This window comes from Saimiri boliviensis, chromosome 17, assembly GCF_048565385.1.
Source record: "Saimiri boliviensis isolate mSaiBol1 chromosome 17, mSaiBol1.pri, whole genome shotgun sequence".
NCBI lineage: Eukaryota > Metazoa > Chordata > Mammalia > Primates > Cebidae > Saimiri > Saimiri boliviensis.
This window is the reverse complement of record NC_133465.1, coordinates 8,922,416-8,944,489: the sequence shown is the minus strand read 5'-3', so window position 1 is coordinate 8,944,489 and position 22,074 is coordinate 8,922,416. Positions and strand designations below refer to the sequence as shown.

The 22,074-nt window shown below is 38.0% G+C and overlaps 1 protein-coding gene across 10 annotated transcripts in view; it reads left to right on the top strand.

The window, feature by feature from the left end:
• MYH10 (myosin heavy chain 10) overlaps nucleotides 1–22,074 on the top strand; it is a 152,773-nt gene that overhangs the window by 62,962 nt on the left and 67,737 nt on the right. For all 10 annotated transcript variants that reach the window (XM_039476894.2, XM_010339845.2, XM_010339844.2 and 7 more), the window contains 6 exons: nucleotides 14,398–14,461; nucleotides 16,592–16,690; nucleotides 18,435–18,578; nucleotides 18,812–18,907; nucleotides 20,521–20,639; nucleotides 21,564–21,716. In XM_039476894.2, coding sequence (XP_039332828.1) covers nucleotides 14,398–14,461; nucleotides 16,592–16,690; nucleotides 18,435–18,578; nucleotides 18,812–18,907; nucleotides 20,521–20,639; nucleotides 21,564–21,716 — 675 coding nt within the window. The remainder of the gene's footprint in view (nucleotides 1–14,397; nucleotides 14,462–16,591; nucleotides 16,691–18,434; nucleotides 18,579–18,811; nucleotides 18,908–20,520; nucleotides 20,640–21,563; nucleotides 21,717–22,074) is intronic.

Below are 22,074 nucleotides of genomic sequence, written 5' to 3'. Positions count from 1 at the left end.
TTGCGGTGAGCTGAGATCGCGCCATTGCACTCCAGCCTGGGTAACAAGAGCGAAACTCTGTCTCAAAAAAAAAAAAAAAAAAAAAAAAATGGAGTTGGTTATGTTAATTCTCTTGCTGTTTTACTGTACACACTTTATGACTTGTAGATGGTCATAGTCTCCCTGTGTCTTCACATGGTCTTCCCTCTGCGTGTGTCTGTGTCCTAATCTCTTCTAAGGACACCAATTATATTGAAGTAGGGCCCACCCTAATGACCTCTTTTAATTTAATTACTTCTTTAAAGACCCTCTCTCTAATTACAGTTCCATCATGAGGTCCTGGAGGTTAGGACTTCACCGTGTGAATTTGCGCGGGGACACATTTCAGCCCATAGCACCCTCAGAGATAGTTTCATGCAAGATGCTTTCCGAGTTATGTAAGAAGTAGGACTGTATTTTCTTGGAATATTGTTTATTCCCAGTAAGATAAAATTTTAAGATTGGCTTTATCCAAGTTCATCTAGTAATTAATTTAGCTTTTTATGTGCAAAGCAGGATGACACATATGCCTGTGTCAGTAGGAGGCATGCCTGTGACTTGACTTGTGGATTTATAAACAATCTGAGGAAACTGCATTCCTTGACTTTCTGTCATTCTCCTGGATTATCCCCGTTGAGCCTGAGCCACAATTAAATCTCAAATTTTCCTACTGAAATGCCCTGTGTTTAGTGGCTATATCACAGGATAGAAGCAACAGTGAGCTGCCAGCTTTGGTATGTGAATCACCATCAAGATCTTCAAGGACTTCTTTTTGGAAAATCATTTATCTTACCACAGAAATCAAGTTACTAACCTATTCTGATTCTCCCCCAGCTCTAAAACCAAATCCTAAATTCAAGAGAAACAGTTTTGTGCTCAGTTGTCTCATTTTTTTCTTGGAAAAGATAAATTGCTACTAAGCTGTCATTTGTGTCCTTGGGTAAAGAATGTAGTGATTCTAAGTATAAGATTTATCTCCCTGCCAGGGTGTGTTTCAACTCATTATTTTAGTGTTTAGGACAGATATAATACTGTATTAGTTACCAATTGCTACATAACAAATGATCCTAAAACCTGGTGGCTTCAGGCATCGATTATCTCAGTTTGTGTGTGTCAGAAAGTCAGTAGCAGCGTAGCCGGGTGACTCTGGCCCGGGGTCTCCTCAGAGGTCGTCACTAAAATGTTGTTGGCTACAGCTGTAGTCATCTGAAGGCCTGACTGAGGTGGGAGAATCTCCTTTAAATCTTCCTTAGGTAGTTCTTGGTGGGAAGTCCCAGTCCAGCATGGCTTTTGACTGGAGGCCTCAGTTCCTGAAGTTGGAGGCAGCCTCTCCATAGGGCTCCTTGAATGTCGCCATGAAAATGACAGCCAGCTTCTCCCAGAGCGAGTGATCCAAGACAAAGAAAGACAGAAGTTAAACACCCTGCCTTGGGAATCACATGCCATCCTTCTGTGGTCTTCTATTGGTCATACAAACCAACCCTGATACTGTGTGGGAGGGGACTGTGAATACCAGAGATGGGGATCATTGAGGTGAGGCTGTCTTGGCTATCATGGTTACCATGAATACTTATAGGGATCATTGATGTATATAGGGTTGTAATCTGTAATTGGCATGAGGCTAGGTTAGTAGTTCATAATTGGAGGCGCCACAAGGGACATTGGCAGTGTCTACAGATACTTTCGTTTGTTGACCTAGGGGGATGGGTAGTGATGTGCCACTGGCATCTAGTTGGTAGAGGCCAAGGATGCTACTAAAAATCCTCCAATGCACAGGACAATCCCCACAGCTTAGAATTGTCAACCCCCAAATGTCAGTTATGCTAAGCTCGAGAAACCCTGCTCTAGATCATTCCTTCAAATGATAGTCTAAATTAAGATAATATTTATGAAATTTATTTGCAGAGTAATACATGAGTCTATTTAATGCTTGTTATTTATACATCCTATTACAAAGGTTGGTAATCAAGTCTGATAGAAACCTGTTTTACATTCTGTTGGTAGGAAGAACTAGATTGTTTTCTAGCCACCTGGAAGCAGCACATAGGGAAGGAGCAAGAATCAGCCATTGAATCCAAATCTTCAACAAATGTATTTCAGCTGAAGTACCACCTTTCAGAGTGCCTGCACTACTATATAATCACATTTAAGTACATTCTAATATAGTAAAAACTGATTTGTTTTTAGTAGGAAACAGATTTTTTATTGAGGCATTGTTCTTAGACATAGCTTCCAATTCAACCAATAAACAAAGGTATCTTTAAATTGTTTACTATGGGCTTTCATTCTTAGAAAGTCAGCTTCTATTGATATGTATTTTTTTTAGTAACAGTTTATTGCTATCTACTATTATCATAAGGCGTTACCTACACAGTACTAAAACAAGTAGTTGATCTTAGTAGCTGCATTAAAAATAAATAATTAGGTCAATTGATTAAATAATGTTCAGTTAAAATTTCCCTTTAATATTTCTCCATGAGTGTTCTTGGGGTTTGAAAGAAACCATTGTAGACTCACTTTTAAATTCAGTTCTGTGTAATTTTGATGTTTGAGTTGTTATTTAGTTCTGTTCATTACTAAGCACCTATTCTTTGCCAGCCACTGTGCAGCCTAGTTGATATCTCTAAATCAAAGTCAATAGATTCCTCAAGTTTAACATATTCCAAATGAAAATTTTTTCTTTCCTTTCAAAATTTGTTCCTTTATGTCTTATGTCAATAAATGATGCCCTCAAATCACCCAGTTGCCTAATCTTAAAATAAAAACAATAGCAAAACCTAGGAAAACAAAATGCCTAGGAATCAGCCTTTTTCTCATGGCCCACATCCAGGCCAGCAGTGAATCCTGTTGGTTAAACATCCAGAAGGTGTTTCAAATCTGCCCACATTTCCTCTCCTTACTACCTTCTCCCAACTAGCTACTTAGTCTAAAACCCTATTGAGGAGATTTCTTTTATTATTCTTTATCACAGTATCCTATTTATTTCCCTCATAGCACCAATCAGGAGCTGTAACTAATTGCTTTGCTTATTTATTGTCCTTCCTAGTAGAATGTCTAAGATCTTTGACAGTAGGGACTTTGTATCCTTGGTTCCCAGCATAGTGCCCCACAAGGTGTTGGTATGCAGTAGGCGTATTTATGGAATTCATTTGCTTAAAATGTGGCAGACACTACAAAGTGCCATACACTCTTCTAGGCCCTGGGACTATATCAGTGGACAAATATATCTAACCCTGTAGAGCACACCTTTATATTGGTTTTAACTTTAATATGTTTTCAACGGCATGCCATGGTATTGTTGAGCTTAGGGAAGGTAATACATGTGCTAGATCCTCAGAGGATATGCATGCATATGCATGCCGCCATTTTAGAAGCATGGGTAGAGAGCAGGTGGGAGGCAGTGGCTCCATGGGCAGGCCAGGCCTTGGGTTGAGATCGGTGACATACTAAGAGTAATATGATGTTAAAAAATGAGTTGTGTATACAGTGAAATTTCATGTAGTCATATTTATAAGCTACATGCTTACAGTGAAAATATTTGAGACTATAAACTCCATAAGCTTTAGAATCCTTTTGGTTCCATTTCTTTGATCTAATATAGATGACTAATTTCCTGAAGAATATCTTTTCTTTCAAAGATACTAGCATATGGTTTATATTAAAGGAATTCTTTCTTTAGGAGAGCATTACCCTTATGAAAATAATCATTCACAGTTAGTCCAGTTCTCTGTTTATGGAGAAGTAAAATGCATTCCAGATGGAGGAGATTTATGTAAAACGAATCTCTCATAATGAAACTTTAAAAACAGGGACTTCAATTTCAAAATGATTGTTTGGATCAGCAGAAACATCTTCCCTCGCAGAGTTTTAGTTAGAATCACTTTCTTGGCCTGGCGTGGTGGCTCACACCTGTAATCCCAGCACTTTGGGAGGCCGAAGCAGGCAGATCACGAGGTCAGGAGATCGAGACCATCCTGGCTAACATGGTGAAACCCTGTCTTCACTAAAACTACAAAAGATTAGCTGGGTGTGGTGTCATGTGTCTGTAGTCCCAGCTATTCAGGAGACTGAGGCAGGCGAATCGCTTGAACCTGGGAGGCAGAGGTTGCAGTGAGCCAAGATCATGCCACTGCACTTCAGGCTGGGCGTCAGAGTGAGACTCCGTTTCAAAAAAAAGAAATCACTTTCTCTATTTCCACAAATCATTTTTTTCTTGTTTCTCTCTCTCTCTCTCCCTCTCTCTCTCTCTCTCTCTTTTTTTAACAAGCTGAATTCAACCAGTTTGGCAATTTCCAGCTATTATGTACCTTTTGGTAGATAAGTATCCTCTAGCAGTTAGAGCTAGGTAAGGGTTCTAGGTGTCCTCCTTACAGTTTGGTGACCAAGTTATAATGAAAGCACGTGTCAGGATTTTACACCCTTATATCTGTTTATCAGCAGGCAGGCGCTGAAAACAGTTGTGTAAGTTGCAGGCAGCCCAGTTTTGTTTAACTTCTCTGAGCAAACCTTTACCTGAAAGATTTACTGAGGCAAATGCGACAGTATCAGTGACAATACGGTCTGCACCAGGCAGCCAGCATCTTCCAGATCACTGGCTGCACGCAGCAGTTCAGTTTCAAGCTCTAGGAGCACTCCCAACAATACAGCCTCCTGGACTTCCCGGAGTCTCAACACCTGTTCCCTTTGCCCTGGAGTGGGGAAGGTCTGTGTATATCTTTGCTTTTATTTATTTATTTCTCTTTTTCTTAAGTCTCTTTTTGAGGTTAATGTGTATCTCTTTCTAATCAGTCCATGGCTTAATGCCACTTATGTTGCCCTAGTGATTTCCAATATCCATTATCCATCATACTAAGTAACGAGGCCACTTAGTGCCTGTGAAAACTCATTTTACTAACAACAAAGCTGCTGGTTTGGTTTGGAGATTAAGATAGCTAAAGCATTTAAGGTAGCCATCTGGCCTTTGGATTAAGTGCTAGCTCATTACTCCTAGAATGGGTTTTCTCATTTAGGGCAAATAGCAAACACACATGCATAGCACCCTATCTGTGCTGGTGTGTTTTAATGCATATTGCAGATCATGTCACAACTTTAGATACCAGATTAAGAAGGGGGAAAATATGTTCAGAATATGAAACAAACCCGCATTGCCCCTGTATTAAGTTGCTAACTAATAACTAATCTAGGTTTTATTACTGTAGGTACATTATAATCACCCAGAAAAGGTTCCAGAAATTGATGTCAATTCAGAACAAACAAAATTTTGAAACTAATTAGATAATACTCTTTTTATTCTCATCAGGTATCAAAATATCAAATATCCAGGTTTTCCTGTTGCACATTTTGACTGAAATTCTTAACAGGTTATATCTGATTATATATGAAAGAATTCTAGTTGTCTTTGCTGTTGAGAACTCTCACAGTACGTGTGTAATATCACTTATTTCTGGATTGATATACAACACGCATTATCAAAATGTGTAGCTATAATTATTACACAATGTACTTGTCATGTTTTGGGGGTTTTCCATGTTTTTGTTTTTACTAATGAAATTCTGATTGAATATTCTAAGTACCGTAATCTGACCTTTATGCAAATCAATTATGGAATGGGCATTTTCAGCACGGATTTCTTCACATAATGTTTGAAAGATAGAATTCTCACTTAAAAGTAAAACCCTTGTCTTCCAATTTAGTCTAGATGTGTGTTTCAATAAAAATGTTAATTCTGAAAGTATTTATTATAGATGTGAGGAGAAAGCTTTTTTTTTTTTTTTTTTGGAGACGGAGTTTTGCTCTTGTTGCCCAGGTTGGAGTGCCATGGCTCCATCTCTGCTCACCACAACCTCTGTCTCCCGGGTTCAAGTGATTCTCCTGCGTCAGCCTCCCGAGTAGCTGGTATTACAGGCATGTGCCACCATGCCCAGCTAATTTTGTACTTTTAATAGAGACAGGGTTTCTCCATGTTGGTCAGACTCATCTTAAACTCCTGGCCTCAGGTGATCTGCCTGCCTCAGCCCCTCAAAGTGTAAGGATTACAGATGTAAGCCACTGCACCTGGCCGAGGAGAAAGCGTTTCAACTAACAGATCTTATTCTCTTCCCTCAGCCTGCCACCAAGGAAGAATAAAAAGTCATTTTTGCTTATTTGGCCAAATGGCTAACACTCCATTGACGTCAGGTCCCATGGCCTGCACTTTACCTGATTTGCTAGGGTATCCAACATGAAGGGGAATATTTAAGTCCTAGATCACCTGGGGATATTCAGTAAAGTATTTCTTTTTTGCTTCCGAAATTTCACTTTGTCAGGTTGTCAAAAGTTCTGGGCTATGCCTTATAAAATATCTGAGTGTCAATGTCATTTAGCTAGAAAGTTGATCAGTTTCAACTTCATAAGATTTTTGTTAAAGTGTTTTTAAAATAGAATACGTTTTAGTGCTTTGGCTTATAACTGAGATTTATTGGTGACTAAATATGTTTTCAGAAATACTGTTCTCTTTTGCCTCCTCCCACACCACAGGCCTCTGTAGCAGTGTCCTCTCTGTTCTTCGTGCGTCTCTTCTTTCACTGCTCCTTGCTTGGTCCTTTGCGTTTAGCCAAAAGATATTTCACTGACCCTTACAATAATGGCTAGAGCCACTATGGACCCTAGGTATGAAAAGGACATTAGGCAAGGAAACCGATGAGGAATAGAGTGTTGCATGTTGGTGACTTTGCTTATTTATCTAAGTAAGTGACCACATGTCTAAATTATTTTGGAACATTTCTTTATAGGTCATCTGTTCAGAGACCCCAAATCTTAATTTTCTCCCATTTCTCCTTTGTTTGTTTGTGTTACTGAGTTTTTATTTTATAATCATAAGCTTAACTGCAATCCAGCTAGATGTCAAGGGGAGTAAGGAAACCAAAGAGATGCAGTGAGAGCACAAAGATTACAGGAAATTGTGAGCAAGTGGAATGGAGGGATGCTCTCCTGAGCTAGAGAAGGCATAGTCTGGTGGCTAAGGTCAAACACAAGCAGATTTGTTAGCATTGTCCACAGTTGGCAGTGGTGATCTTCTTGCCAGTCTCACCATTCCTGGACCCAGAGTACTCCATGGCTTCCATGATATTCATGCCCTCTTTCACCTTGCCAAAGACCACATGCTTGCCATCCAGCCACTCAATCTTGGCCACACAGGTAAAAAACTGGGAACCATTTGTGTCAGTCCAGCATTTGCCATGGATAAGATGCCAGGACCTGTGTACTTCAGGATGAAGTTCTCATCATCAAATTTCTCCCGGTAGATGGACTTGCACTATTATGGTGTGTGAAGTCAGCACCCTGGCAGATAAAATAAACCCTGGAATGATTTTGTGAAAGCAGGAACCCTTATAACCAGATCCGTTTCCTCCAGTGCTCAGCACATGAAAGTCTTCCACTGTTTTTGGAACTTTTTCGACAAACAGCTGGAAGGAGATGTGGCAACCCAGGGGGTTACCATCAACAATGATGTCAAAAGAACACAGTGGCATTGACCATGGTTAGAGGCAGGTGGCTTCAGGGGGCAGTGATGACTACAAAGCCCCATTTTTCCTTTGAACCTAACTTCCTTTCCTATTTTAATCTCCCATGAAGTTTGGGAAAAATAAATTCACTAAATATATAGTAAATAATATTTAAATTAAGATTTCAAAGTTGTTTACAGTTCAGAGTTATCTGTGTATTAATTTGCCCTAATTAATGCACAGTTAATCATCTGTATACCATATTGCCCAAATAAAGATTTTGTTTTGTTTGATGGATTTTTGAACTTCTAATTTATTTGAGGTGATAAAGAAAAAAAATTAGGAAATGGTATTCAGAGTTGAAAACTTAAACATCATGTTGATATATGCTTAATAAAGAAGTTAAACACACATGTTGATGAAAGCTTAAAGTTTGTATTACTGGATATATTTTTTTAGAGAAATGTTTTCTTAAAATAAGAACTAGGTGATACCGTATGATTTTGATGAATCTTTCTGCAGCATTGCAATGAGAAATTTAAGAAAGAATTTGCCTAGGCAGTTATATTGACACTGTGTCCTCAGCAGCTTTGTAGTAATAACATTGCCTTTTGACTACTGTCTCTTAAAATAGCAATATTTTTATTAACTCACTGAAGTATTGTATAGATAATATAGCTGTTTAAAATTTATAACGAATTTTAACCCTCAATGTAACATCAGGACCCAATTTCAGTTTCTTTTTTGAATAGTTCTAACTATTCATAAAGATTGATAGCTTTTTAACTTAAATCTTTCTTAGGGGTCTTCCAAAAAACAAAGACAAAATATACTTATTTTTTAAATAGAATAAAATTTATTCTCTCTTGTAATTACATATGGGTCAATTGAACCACTTTATAAATCTAAGCTACATTAGGAATATTAGTGATCTTTGTTGCTGTGTCTTGAAGTATTTTGCTATTTGATCATCCTAAATGATATCATTATTAACTCATTTGTTCTCAACTATGCTAAAAAAGAATAAAAATATAAGAATAATGGGATTACCAAGACGGATGCTACAGTAATAATTATTGCATCATCTTTTAATTTACTTATTAAATCAGCCCAAATATTGCATTGTCTTTCAAATAGGTATGAAAGAAAACTAGAGAAACCATCTTTGTAGAATACTTTTAGCTTTTAGTGAGCATAGTTGAAAAATCAGAAGTTTTCCATTCTACTCGTAATATCAACGAGAAGAAAGTTGACAGAAAAACATTTCACAAATGTTAGATGAATAGAAGATGAACACAAAGAGACAGATAGCATGATAGACTATAAAGATGATTAAATCGATTCTATAAGATTGAGTCTTCAGATGATAGCCTAGAATTTTCTCAAACTCAAGAATAATATATATTTCTAAGGTCAATAAAGAAACATGGCATTAGCACCCAGGTAGTCATGCAGTAGGAAGGACTTCCTTAGTATTTTGCAACAAGAACCTAGACCATCATTTGCTGAAATGACAGTATTCTTTAATCTTGTATGATGTTTCTGTACCAATATGTATGTCATATGGTACGTAAGTGGACAAATGCAGAAAGCACATGTGTATATGAAAATTATTTGAAGGAAATAGATGAGAAAATTCATTGGGTTGACCATTTCGATTGATGCTTACAAATCTGAAGTGAACATGTTTTATAATTACAGAGCAAAAAAGATCTTTCTCTTGTCAACAAAACATGGGGTATCAGTATTTTATATATTCAGCTATTGCATTCTGACAATGCAAGGGCAAAATTAAATGAGAACCTACTGGCAGAAGAGAGAAGGGTGCCTACTATTGCGACTTAGAACAGCTATTAACCCAGAATGTTCTATCTCTTCACAATAGTAGATACAGGTTCCCTTGCAACTTAGAAGAAGTTGAAATTAGATTGCAATGTGCCAAGGATTCGTACTCTTCGTAGTGTTTTTTTGTTTTGTTTTCAGGTGAACTTAAGCACAGAACCTCTCTTTAAAATACCATTTAGCATGAAGCAGCTAATGTCCATGGTAAACACTAAGATGGCTAGGCCCAGATGGCACTGTTTCTGTAAGGCCTTCTCTTCCTTCCTCTGTGTTCCCATAGCACCTCTTTGCTATGTGCAGAATTACACAGACCCACATTGTTCTTCACATGTTAACAAAGCACAGCCTCACTGCTCTTCTTAAGTTTGGGGAGCATTAGGTCAGCATCTCTGAATGTCATAATTATATTATTTATGTAAAGTGCTTATTTGTTTAGCCTATCTCAAAAGGAGGGATAAGTTTTCTCCTATTGAAACAAAAATCCAGCCGGGTGCAGTGGCTCACACCTGTAATCCCAGCACTTTGGGTAGCCAAGGCGGGTGGATCATGAGGTCAGGAGATCAAGACCATCCTGGCCAACATGGTGAAACCCCATCTCTACTAAAATACAAAAAACTAGCCAGGCGTCGTGGCGTGTGCCTGTACTCCCAGCTACTCAGGAGGCTGAGGCAGGAGAATTGCTTGAACCTGGGAGGCGGTGGTTACAGTGAGCTGAGATCGCACCACTGCACTCCAGCCTGACAGCAGAGCAAGACTCCGTCTCAAAAAAAAAAAAAAAATCCAAACAAAACTTTTCTCTCCCCACCACAAAACAAAACTAACCAAACAAGCAAACAAATTGTCAATTTTATTATGTGACTCTTAATTAACAAGATCTCCATAGAAGAAAAATACTAAATGCTCACCACTAACAGTCAAGCAGCCTCATAATGATGGGTTTGCATTGTGGTCTCCAGTGAAATTTAAATCATTACCTCAGTAAGTTTTAAGCCATAAGATCAGTATCTAGGCTAGTGAGTATTGCAGGTTTGGTGACTGACACCATCCTAACTTCTAAAGCAGTCCTAAGTTTGTATCTTCTGTTATGTTGTCCACATTCACTGTCATGTCCAGAGTAATTCTGTTTTTGCCATTTGTTTTGATAACTTACTATGTTGCCTAAGTGGCTTTTTGTTCATGACTTAATAAGATGTAGTAAGAGTCTGTTTGTCACAAAATGCCTTTCCTTCTTACTCCAACTCCCTCTTGAACGTTCTGTGGTTTAGTAGCACCGGGAGCAGGCCCTTCATGGAATGTCCCTCTGTTAACGATGATGGCATGGTGCCTGATTGTATCAAGCTCTTAGTGCAGAGCAGCACTGTCAGATAACGTGAAATAGAATATGTGCATTTTGGTGGGAGCAGAGTTAGAAGGACACTTGGCAGTGGTGAAGGAGAACCAGAAGGAGTGATAATGGAGCTCCTTGACATACACCTGAGATAGAACTTACTCCTGTGAACTGATTACAGTTTGTTCCTCCTCAAGCAGGAAGTCAGTATATTCACCGGGCTCTTCCGCCACACTCCCCACATACATACATTCCCTTTCACCTTGTTTGCTAGCTTGGTTTGGGGTTTTTTTATATAGGAAAATGGGGTGGGTTCTTAATGAATGCTCATAATATTGAGCAAAAATATAATGGATTATTCATTTTAGAAAATGATCCTTTTTAAAAAAAAAATCAACTATTAAGGTGTAATTTACATACAATAAAATATAGTTGGGAAACTTCTGTAGTAGGTAGCATCCCAAACTGACTATTCATTTTTTTAATATAAGGTAAATATTAATACACTGAAAAAAGTAACACTTTTGTGAGAAGACCCCTAAAGTAGTGAGTAAAAGGATGGGCAAGCTGCCTGGCGCCGTAAGTAGAAGAGTGTAAATCTAATGGCTTTCACTTTAATAAGGAAGCATATTTAATTTGTTTATAGTAAATACAAAGAATTGAGTTATTATCATTCTGTTATAGAACACTTCACGAATCTGAATGTCATCCTTTCACAGGGGTCGTGTTAATCTGTGTAAAATAGATGTTGGGTTATATTTTAAAAATTGGCATTTAAGCGTTTCTAAGATCGCTCTCTTGATTGCTTTTAAATTGTTGGCTTACATTAAAATTCACCTTTTTCAGTGTACAGTTCAATGCATTTAGATAAATGTGTTCATAGCGCAGTTAGCACCGTGATCTAGAGGCAGAATGTTTCCCTTACTCCAGAAAGGTTCCTTTTGCCATCATCTCATCTGTTTCCACTCCTGCCCCTCCCCCTGAAACCACGGATCTGTTTCTGTCCCTAGAGCTTTCAGTAACTTCTGGCATGTCAAGTAAATGGGATCGTATAGTATGCAGTGTTTCATGTCCAGTTTCTTTCACACAGCAGAATGCTTTTTAGATCCATCCGGTGGTTGGGTGTGTCACTGGTTTATTCCTTGTCATTGCTCTGTAGGGTTCCATTGGGTGAATATACCACAATTTCTTTATCGCTTCACCAGTTAGTGGACATTTGGGTTGTTTCCAGTATGAGGCTATTAAGAATAAAGTGGCTGTGGACATTCATGTACAAGCCTGTGTAGATGCATGCATTCCTTCCTCGTGGGTGAAACCCTGCCCAGGAGTGGGGTTGCTGGGTCGTATAATAAGTAATCTGTGTTTGACACCATGAGAAACCAGCAAACTGGCTGTACCATTTTGCCTTTTCACCGGGGTTGTCTGATAGTTCTAGTTGTTATATATTTTTGCTGATCTTTCTTAAAACATGTAGCCACTCTAGTAGGTATATAGTGGTGTTTCACTGTGGCTGTTTTTACGTATATTCCCCTGAATAATGACATCGTGCATCTTTTCATACACTTATTGGCCCTTCACATGTCTTTTGTGATGAAATGTCTATTTAAATCACTTACCCAGTTTTCTTATTGGGTTGTTTGTCCTACTATTGTCCTACTATTAGACTGGCAACAAGTCTTTTATCTCATGTGTTTCGCAAATATCATCTCCGAGTTTGTGGCTTCTCTTCATTTTCTTTGTGGTATCTTTTGAAGAATAAAAGTTATAAATTTTGATGAAATCCAGCTTATCCGTTTTTTTTATTCTATGGTTCATGCTTTTTTCATTCTGTCTAGGAAATCCATGTCTAATTTAAAGTCATAAAGACTTTTTAACTATTTTTTGAGAAGTTTTACAGTTTTGACCCTTATATTTAGGTATGTGATCTGTTTTGAGTTAAGTTTTATATGTGGTGTGAGGTAAAAGTCTAGGGTTCTTTTATTTTGTTTTGTTTCATTTTGTATATTTTTCAAGCACCATTTATTGAAAAGACTGTCCTTTCCCTATTAAATTACCTTGACACCTTGGTTGAAATGAATTAGCTTACATACATGATCTATTCCTGGACTCTATTCTGTTTCAGTAATCTCTATCTCTGGCCTTACACCAATACCACACTGTCCTAATAAATTCATAGCTCTGATCTGCTTTCTCAGAATTGTTGTGATTATTCTAAGTCCTTTTCCATTTCCCAATAAACTTGAGACATCATGTCAGTTTCCTCAAAGGCAGCCCTCCAATCCCTTGACTGTTGGTATGATGAATAATAGTGGTATGTTTACTAATATCAGTCCTTCTTAGCAGTCCTAGAATAAACCATTCTTGATCATTATGTTTCTTTGTTTTGCAAAATGTTTAATAGAGCCTTTTATATATTTTTATAAGTAAGATTTAACCATACCATATTGGCTTTTATTTTGCTTTGAGACAGAATCTCACTCTGTCGCCCAAGCTAAAAGTGTAGTGGCATGATCTCAGTTCACTACAACCTAGGCCTCCCGGGTTCAAGCAGTTCTCCTGCCTCAGTAGGAGTACTGAGTAGCTGAGATTACAGGCATGTGCCACCACACCCAGCTAATTTTTTAAAATATTTTTGATAGAGATGGGGTTTCTCCAGGTTGGCCAGGCTAGTCTCAAACTCCTGGCCTTAGGTGATCCACCTGCCTCAGCCTCCCAAACTGCTGGGGTTACAGGCATGAACCACCATGCCCAGCTTTCCTTGTAATATCTTTACCAGATTGGGTACTCAGTGTTATGATAACTTTATAAAATGAATGATGAAATAATCACTATTTTTTCTCTTTTCCTGAAACAGTTATATATAGTGAAGAAATCAAATATTCCTTAGAAATTTGTAAAACTAGGCCAGGCACAGTGGCTCGTGCCTGTAATCCCATCACTTTGGGAGGCCAAGGTCAGCAGATCACCTGCAGTCAGGAGTTCAAAACCAGCCTGACCAATATGAAAAAACCTGTCTCTACTAAAAATACAAAATTAGCCAGGCGTGGTGCCCCATGTCTGTAATCCCAGGTACTCGTGAGGCTAAGGCAGGAGAATTGCTTGAACCCAGGAGGTGGAAGTTGCAATGAGCCGAGATCATGCCATTGCATTCCAGCCTGGGCTACAAAAGCGAAACTGTCTCAAAAAAAAAAAAAAAAGAAAAAAGAAATTTGTAAAACTGTTTCATAAGACTAATCCAGCATTTTTAAAGAAGCACTTCTGTTTTACTATTTTTTATTTTTATGGGTTAAGTTTTCTGGTTTTTTTTTTTTAATGGATTTCTATTTTTTAGGAAATCGTGTATATTATTCATGTTTTTAAATCTACCATTATAGTGCCGAATAGAGTGGTCCTTTAAAACTATTAAAATCTCTCATATTTCAGATTATTTAAAAGAGCTTTTAAAAACTTCTGAATGACTGGGATCTCACTACTTTCCTTTTGTTAATAATTTCTAATTTTATTATGTTATAATCCAGGAAAATAGCCTATTCTATTGCTACTTTTAGAAATGTATCAAGGACTGTTTTTTTCTTTTTTCTTTTTGTTTGAGGCAATATATAAGATCCATTATTGTAACTAATTCATGGACACTTGGTAGGGCATGTTGTCTTCTTAGTTTATTATAGTATTCAGATCCAGTATATACTTATTATTTTCAACTTTCTCTTTTTAATTTATTTTCAGGGCAAATTTATTCGGATCAACTTTGATGTAACTGGCTATATCGTTGGGGCCAACATTGAAACATGTATCCTTTTTTATAATTGTATAATCCAAAATAAAGAATGATTTAGTCTTCTTCCAGCCCCATGGTAACCCTCTGTGATATCACTCCCAAAATCCAGATAATAGATAAAACTTGAGCCCAGAGATATTGTGCCTTGCTCTAATACTTTTGACTACTGAATATTAACTCCGAAATGTTTTGTTGTTTTTAGAACCAGGCCATAGCCCATTCATATGCCTGGGAATGTGGAGAGTGCCACAGTGTTTGTGTGGTATGGGACATTTAGATGAATGCAGTTCACTTCCCCTATTGCTGTTAGCCCACTCTTTACCATCTACTTCCGATGTTAGGAGGATGAGCATGTGCTCATTGAAACAATCCTTATAAGATTACAGAGTTAAAGTAGTTTCAGTTAGTGTTAAGTAGGATAAAGTTGAAGAAAAAAATAAAATGTCAAATACATAGAATAGTCCTAAGAAATGTCACCTGCCTAAAATGGCCATCAGAAAGTTTATAATGTATATGCACATACATACATACTTAAAACACATTTGATTAGAGATGTAATAAAATAGAAATGATTATGAATGATAGTGTGCCAATTAGGAAGAGACATACATAGATAACAATTTTCTGATGCTTGTTAAAATAATCTCCAGTGATAGAAATACATTGTTTCTATCCTTTCAGGGATAGACCATGATTTTCTGGTTAAGAACAGTATTTTCTGTCTCTAAATATACTCACAGCCAGCAAAAACTGGAAATACTTGAAAATGACAGGAGAATGAATGTGCAGTTCAGCTTTCTTCATATAGGTGTGTCAGAGCATGATTCATATGAGTGTGTCTTTCACCAGACATGGAGGATGTGTGGGATAGTCTGATTTAAAATTCGGGCTATCTGACACATACAGAATTAATTTACTTTGGTGGCCACAGGGAAGGTTTACCTCAAAAGAGGCAATCATCTTTCAAAGCAGTGAGACACATTCTCTGAGAGCCCAGTGTGACTGTCAACTCATAGACACTCCAGGAGCATCAAGACACAGTGGATCTGAACCCCAGATAAGATGCACAGCTGGGTGTGCAGTGATCTGAGACACAGGAGCTGCTGGAGACTATGCTGCCTGCCCCCTGGGAAGCCCAGGCAGGGTGAGTAGCAGCAGGCATAGGTACTGGCTGCACTGGCTCTTCAGAGCAGCAGAGGGAAGACTAGTGCTTAATCTCATCATAGCTGTCAAGGTATTTGGGAAAGTTACATGCACTGCTGGATGTGAAGGGGCGTGTACCTTCCATGTAGGAGACTTTCAATAGGGTAGCACTGTGGGCACTCAGCATGCATTTTGGAGTCCGGACAAGTTTTTCATTCCTAACTGTACTACTTATTAGCTATACTATTTTGACTTAATTTTCTTGTGCCATGGCTTCCTTATAAAATTGTGTTAATCTGGTATTATAGAGCTTCTTTCTCCTGCCTTAAACAACTATACTTTATTTTTAACAGCTTCTTACAGTTCCTTGTATAGTGTGGTATTCTTTGAATGTAATCCACATTAGGAGAAGGATGGTGTAAAGCAGAGCTGAGTGAGGGAAGCACCTATAACCTTTTTTTTTTTTTTTTTTTTTTGAGACACAGTCTTGCTCTGTTACCAGGCTAGAGTGCAATGGCATGATCTCGCTCACTGCAACCTCTGCCTCCCTAGTTCAAGCAATTCTCCTGCCTCAGCCTCCCAAGTAGCTGGGACCACAGGCTCATGCTACCACACCCAGCTAATTTTTGCATTTTTAATACAGGCGGGGTTTCACCATGTTGGCCAGGATGGTTTCAATATCTTGACCTCATGATTCGCCCGCCTGGGCCTCCCAACGTGCTGGGATTACAGGCGTGAGCCACCGAGCCTGGCCAGCACCTATAATCTTTTAAGTTCCTTCCCAGACCAATGATTCTAGAAGATTAGTTAGGAACGTAAATTGCATGTATTTTCTTTTTTCACAGATGGAAGACAATCATTTAGAATAGTTCATTGCGGGATAGTTTATATATATCAGAGAAAGAAGATGTTTTATGATTTAAGTTTATATAGACACTGAAAGATGACCTCTATTTATTTAAGAATTAAATAATTTAATTCTTAACCATCTTTGCTCAGACCTTCTGGAAAAGTCTCGTGCTGTTCGTCAAGCTAAAGATGAACGTACTTTTCATATCTTTTACCAGTTGTTATCTGGAGCAGGGGAACACCTAAAATGTAAGTTACAAAGGTTTTTACTATTTTATATTCACTGGAACATCTTTTTAAATATTTTTTGACAAAAAACAACTTTGAGAAACAATTTTTTACACACAAAACAAATTTCCAGATGGTTAAATCATGAAAATTAAAATGAAATTGAACGTCCATGCCATGGGGTAAGTATTTTAAGCAGCAGGTATTGTAGATAATATAATCTTTTGTACTTCTATTTCTTCTTAAATTTTTTTTAAATTAGAAGACAAATGTTGCATATTTTACAATCCTGTTTCAACATTTTAAAATATAAAAGGGAAAAGAAATTTACCTAATAAAATTAAGTAGAATAAATATTTTAATTTCTAAATTTACAACTGAATGTATATGTTATTGCTTCCACTAATACTAGAAAGAGGCTATGGTGGATTTTGACTGATTGATTGATTGAATGTCATGAATCACAAGGACTAGATGCTTAGAGTTGGGCAAGGTACAAAGGAGAGTTCTAGTCCAGGTCAGAATTTTGCTTAGCAACATAGGAGGGAGAGGAGAAGATGCGTAACTTTCCCATCTCTTCTGATTCTCAAATTTGGTGTTTTTGTATGATTGTTACATAGTATATTATCTAGATATCAAAATAGACACATATACAGTTAATACTCTTCTCATCTGGCATCTTGGCTTTTGCTAACCACAGACATCTGTGAAACCACTGAACCCAAAAATTAATCAGAGAAAGACCTGCAAAGGAAAAATCAAGCAACAAAAAAATAGAGTTATTGCCAAGGAAAGACTAAAAATTCAAGAGTATGCAATATGTAACACTAAAGAGAAGAAAACTCTCAGGATTTCAGACTGGCAATAAGTGCAATAGGAATAAATTATTTTAGATAATCAAAGTCTTGAAAGAAATAGGAAAAGAAAGCAGCAGGCAGTACCCTTAGAAATTAAATGTGATGTAGGCAGGAATTACGGGATGGGATGACTTGTAGAACTTCTCTGCAGTAGAGCAAGAGCCAGTCACAAAGAAAGTTGGGAGCACATTTGCACATCTGTTATAAGGATACGTAGCCCTGCTATTTTGAGAACTCCTGAGAAATATTCTTTGGCTGTCAAGAATGGATTTATCAATAGAGTAAGTTCTCTTTAATTCATGGCCCCTACAGTACAAGTAGTCAGTGGGGGTACGTGTTATAATAGTCTGCTGCGTCACATCACATCATCATTCTAAAGGCAAGTTAACCACCAAGCAAACTGGCTTGGACAAAGTGTTTCAGGGCCTTTGCTGGGTTTGGGACTTGCTTGGTCCACATCATCTATATCTCTAGCCTATGTCTGTGATAGTTTTCATATTACATACTACTTGCTAAGATAGGAATATAGAATATGGATTTAAAAGCTTTTCTTCGAAAAAGAAGACTCCAATATTTAAATCTGAAAACCATAAAGTCTTGAAATCTGGAAAATTGACATCATTTCCCAGATGCCAATTTCAAATAGAATATTGTACAAACTGCCATCCCAAAAACTCCTGTTAAGGTTTTTGTGTTGTTAACATCTTTTTCCTTCATTTGTACACATAATGGAAAAATGTATGTTTGTGTATTTACATGAATATATTTTTTTTAAAAAACATTTTGCTGGCAATGGGTTGCATGGTGACCCCGGTTCTCCTGTGACATTGGCACAGGTTGAATGCAGGTGTGGCTTAGTTGTCTTTATGAATATTTATTAAATTTTATTCTATTATATTTCCTTTTAGCCGATTTGCTCCTTGAAGGATTTAATAACTACAGGTTTCTCTCCAATGGCTATATTCCTATTCCGGGACAGCAAGACAAGGATAACTTCCAGGAGACTATGGAAGCAATGCGTATAATGGGCTTCTCTCATGAAGAAATTCTATGTATGTGTGATTTCTCTAAGATCCTGATACTCACTTTCCTAAGACTTAGAAATTTGGGGTCAATCACCTAAACTAGAAAATGATTGGGAAACTAAAGAATTGTATGAAATCCTGAAAAGACATATCTTACTTAAGAGTTTTGTATAGCTAATTTTTAGCATAAAATAAATTAGAGTATCTCTCTGTTACATTTTGAGGCAATATTAATTTTTTTTCTTTTTATCAATATGAAGCAATGCTTAAAGTAGTATCTTCAGTGCTACAGTTTGGAAATATTTCCTTCAAAAAGGAGAGAAATACTGATCAAGCTTCCATGCCAGAAAATACAGGTAAACTGATGGATGCTCACTTTATTTCTATTTCGATGACTTGTTGTGCACTCCAAGAATGTGTTACAATGCAAGCATAAAAGGACCTCTGAAGTGTTTCCCAAGGGACTCTCGAGTAGAGTGACAACTTCATGTGCTTACACGAGGGTCCCCCTGATTCTATAAATGCGGGCAGGGGACAGAGCGTAGGATGAAGAATGGCCATGGTCTCTGCCTTAGTATAGAGGAGTCCTTGGGAATTGAGGGAGGAGAACTCGGTGGCAGGAGGCCACATGCTTACCTGAGAGGGAGCTGTAGCTGCTTGAGTTCCAGCTAGCTTGTACCTTGTCAGGAATACAGGCCCAGTGTTGCCAAAAGTAAGTGACTTTTCAAAGAAAAATGGAAATCTAGATTTTAAGAGGAAATATTCCCATTTTAAAATGTTGAAAATTTTAAATTTGCATTGGTCAGGAACCAAAGTTTGTGAACCAAAAATATATATATAAACAATATATTTAATATTTAAATAATATGTTTTAATATTTAAATTGTATACTTAAATATATATATCAGTTTGCTTCAGAAGGTCTGGAGACAAAAAGAAAAGTGAGGGATCTCTGTATTGCCTCGACTGCTTGATTACTCCAATAAGTTAGTTATCTTGCCTCATGGAGGCATCCACAATCCCCTGTGGCCAGTGAAGGCTGACATAAAGTCACATGATCTGCCCTTGAAATAATCCTTTTTTGTAACCAATTTGAAACTGGATAACAATTTAATTCTGTGTGGCTCTTCTAAGGGACTTGCCCCTCCTTCTGCTTCTTGGTCACCATTTCCTGACCAAGCTGTGGCACCTCATCTTAGGACTGATGACTTCCAGGACCATTCATGTATCATTCAATCAAAGTAGTTTGACTGGCGGTTGGGCCTCCATCCTCCATCCTCTGTATGGATTTTACATGGTTAAATAGAGTTAAAATGGAGCCATCTAAAATGTAGAATAAAGCATGTATTAGTATAGCTTGGCTTTGAAATTTTTAAATGACGCATAAATAGAAGAGGATCAGGTCCCTCTTACAAAGGCAAAGAGGCTGGACATGGTAGCTATGTAGTCCCAGGTACTTGGGAGGCTGATGCAGGAGGATGGCTTGAGCCCAAGAGTACTAAGCTGTCATGTGCTATGCCTATTAGTTGTCTATACTATGTTCGGCATCATTATGGTAACCTCCCAGCAGTAGGGACCACTAAGTTGACTAAAGAGAAATGAACAGCCCAAGTTGAAAATGGAGCAGGTCAAAACTCCCGTGCTGATCAATAGTGAGATCACACCTGTGAATAGCCACTGCACTCCAGCCTGGCCAACATAGTGAGAACCTGCCTCTAAAAAAATGAGTAAATAGGTAAGGCAGTCAAATGCTGACTAGCCCTCTCCTGTAGCCTAAAAATGAGTGTGTCTTAATTTCAAAGGATGGAAGGTGTTTTTCATCAGACCTAAAACTTGCCTGATTTTAAGATTTGTATGTATTTCTTAATACAATTTTATTATTACTAAGGTTTTTCAAGTGTTTATTTAATATACCGTGACTAGATTATAAGTAAAAAATATAATATTTAGGAGACTTTTTACACTTCAGTTGCACAGAAACTCTGCCATCTTCTTGGGATGAATGTGATGGAGTTTACTCGGGCCATCCTGACTCCCCGAATCAAGGTCGGCCGAGACTATGTGCAAAAAGCCCAGACCAAAGAACAAGTAGGTTGAATGTTCATTCTTATTACTGATTTGTTTGAATAATAAGCCACTGTCATTTGGCCTTCTGATTGACATGTAACAAACTGAATCCATAAAAACTACTTACATGGGTGTTTTTAGGTACTAATTGAATTTTTTTTAGTATATTTACTTTTTTGTTTTCAAAAAATTTTAAAAGGTGCAGGGCGCAGTAGCTCATGCCTGTGATCCCAGCACTTTGGGAGGCTGAAGTGGGTGGATCACTTGAGGTCAGTAGTTCAAGACCACCCTGACCAATGTGGTGAAACCCTATCTCTACTAAAAATACACAAACTAGCTGGGCATGGTGGCAGGCACCTGTAGTCCCAGCTACTCAGGAGGCTGAAACAGGAGAATTGCTTGAACTTGGGAGGTGCAGTTTGCAGTGAACCAACATTGCGCCACAGCACTCCAGCCTGGAAAACAGAGCCAGACTGTGTCTCAAAACAAAATGTTTTTAAAGGTGATTTTAAAAAAAAAAAAAAAAGTAAATGTCAAGTTATAATCTCCAGTTTTCCCCAGGTAGATGGATAATCCAGTAGAAAAATCTGCATACTTTGGGAACCAGACCAGCAGAAGGGCCCCCACTACCTTGTTCCTCTGCTGGGTGGTGCAGCAGAGAAAAGGTGCCAGCTAACTGAGCTGAATCAGGGCGAATAGTGCTGTCCAGAACCCAGGCTCATGAGGAGGAGCTTATCTTTACCCGTCCCCCAAATTCATTATTCCTAGTGTTCATTTAATTGTACTAATATTACCTTCTATTGTGTGTAAAATTGAGACATGATTAAGTAGTAAATGCCATCTCGGGTTTTTTGAGTGCTGTATAACATTAAATTCCATAAAACAGCTATTAATGCTTTGTTGAGATTGCTTGCAGACTAAAAGGTTTTTGTGGTCTAATTACAGGCAGATTTTGCAGTAGAAGCATTGGCAAAAGCTACCTATGAGCGTCTCTTCCGCTGGCTCGTTCACCGTATCAATAAAGCTCTGGATAGGACCAAACGTCAGGGAGCATCTTTCATTGGAATCCTGGATATTGCTGGATTTGAAATTTTTGAGGTATTCCTTCCCCTCTCCCTCTTGCTCTTCCTTCTTTTTGTTTATTCTTTTAACAAATATTAAGGCTCACCATGTGCCTGGTACATACCAGGCACCGGGGATATAGTCCCTGCTGTTCTAGTAAAGTCAAACAGTAAATGGCAGATAACCACTGAATCCACAAGTCTCTGATAATGCAGTGAAAGGGTTCTGTGATAGAAATAACTGGGAAGGCCAGCTTGAGATAGCTGTTCAGGGAAGGTGCCTCTGCAGCCATAACAGTTAGGGTTACTTGGAGGATGAGAAGCTGCCAGCCTTGGTCAGTATCCCAGCATAATGAGAATAATTCCCGTGGGCCTGTATGGGATAGAACTTATCA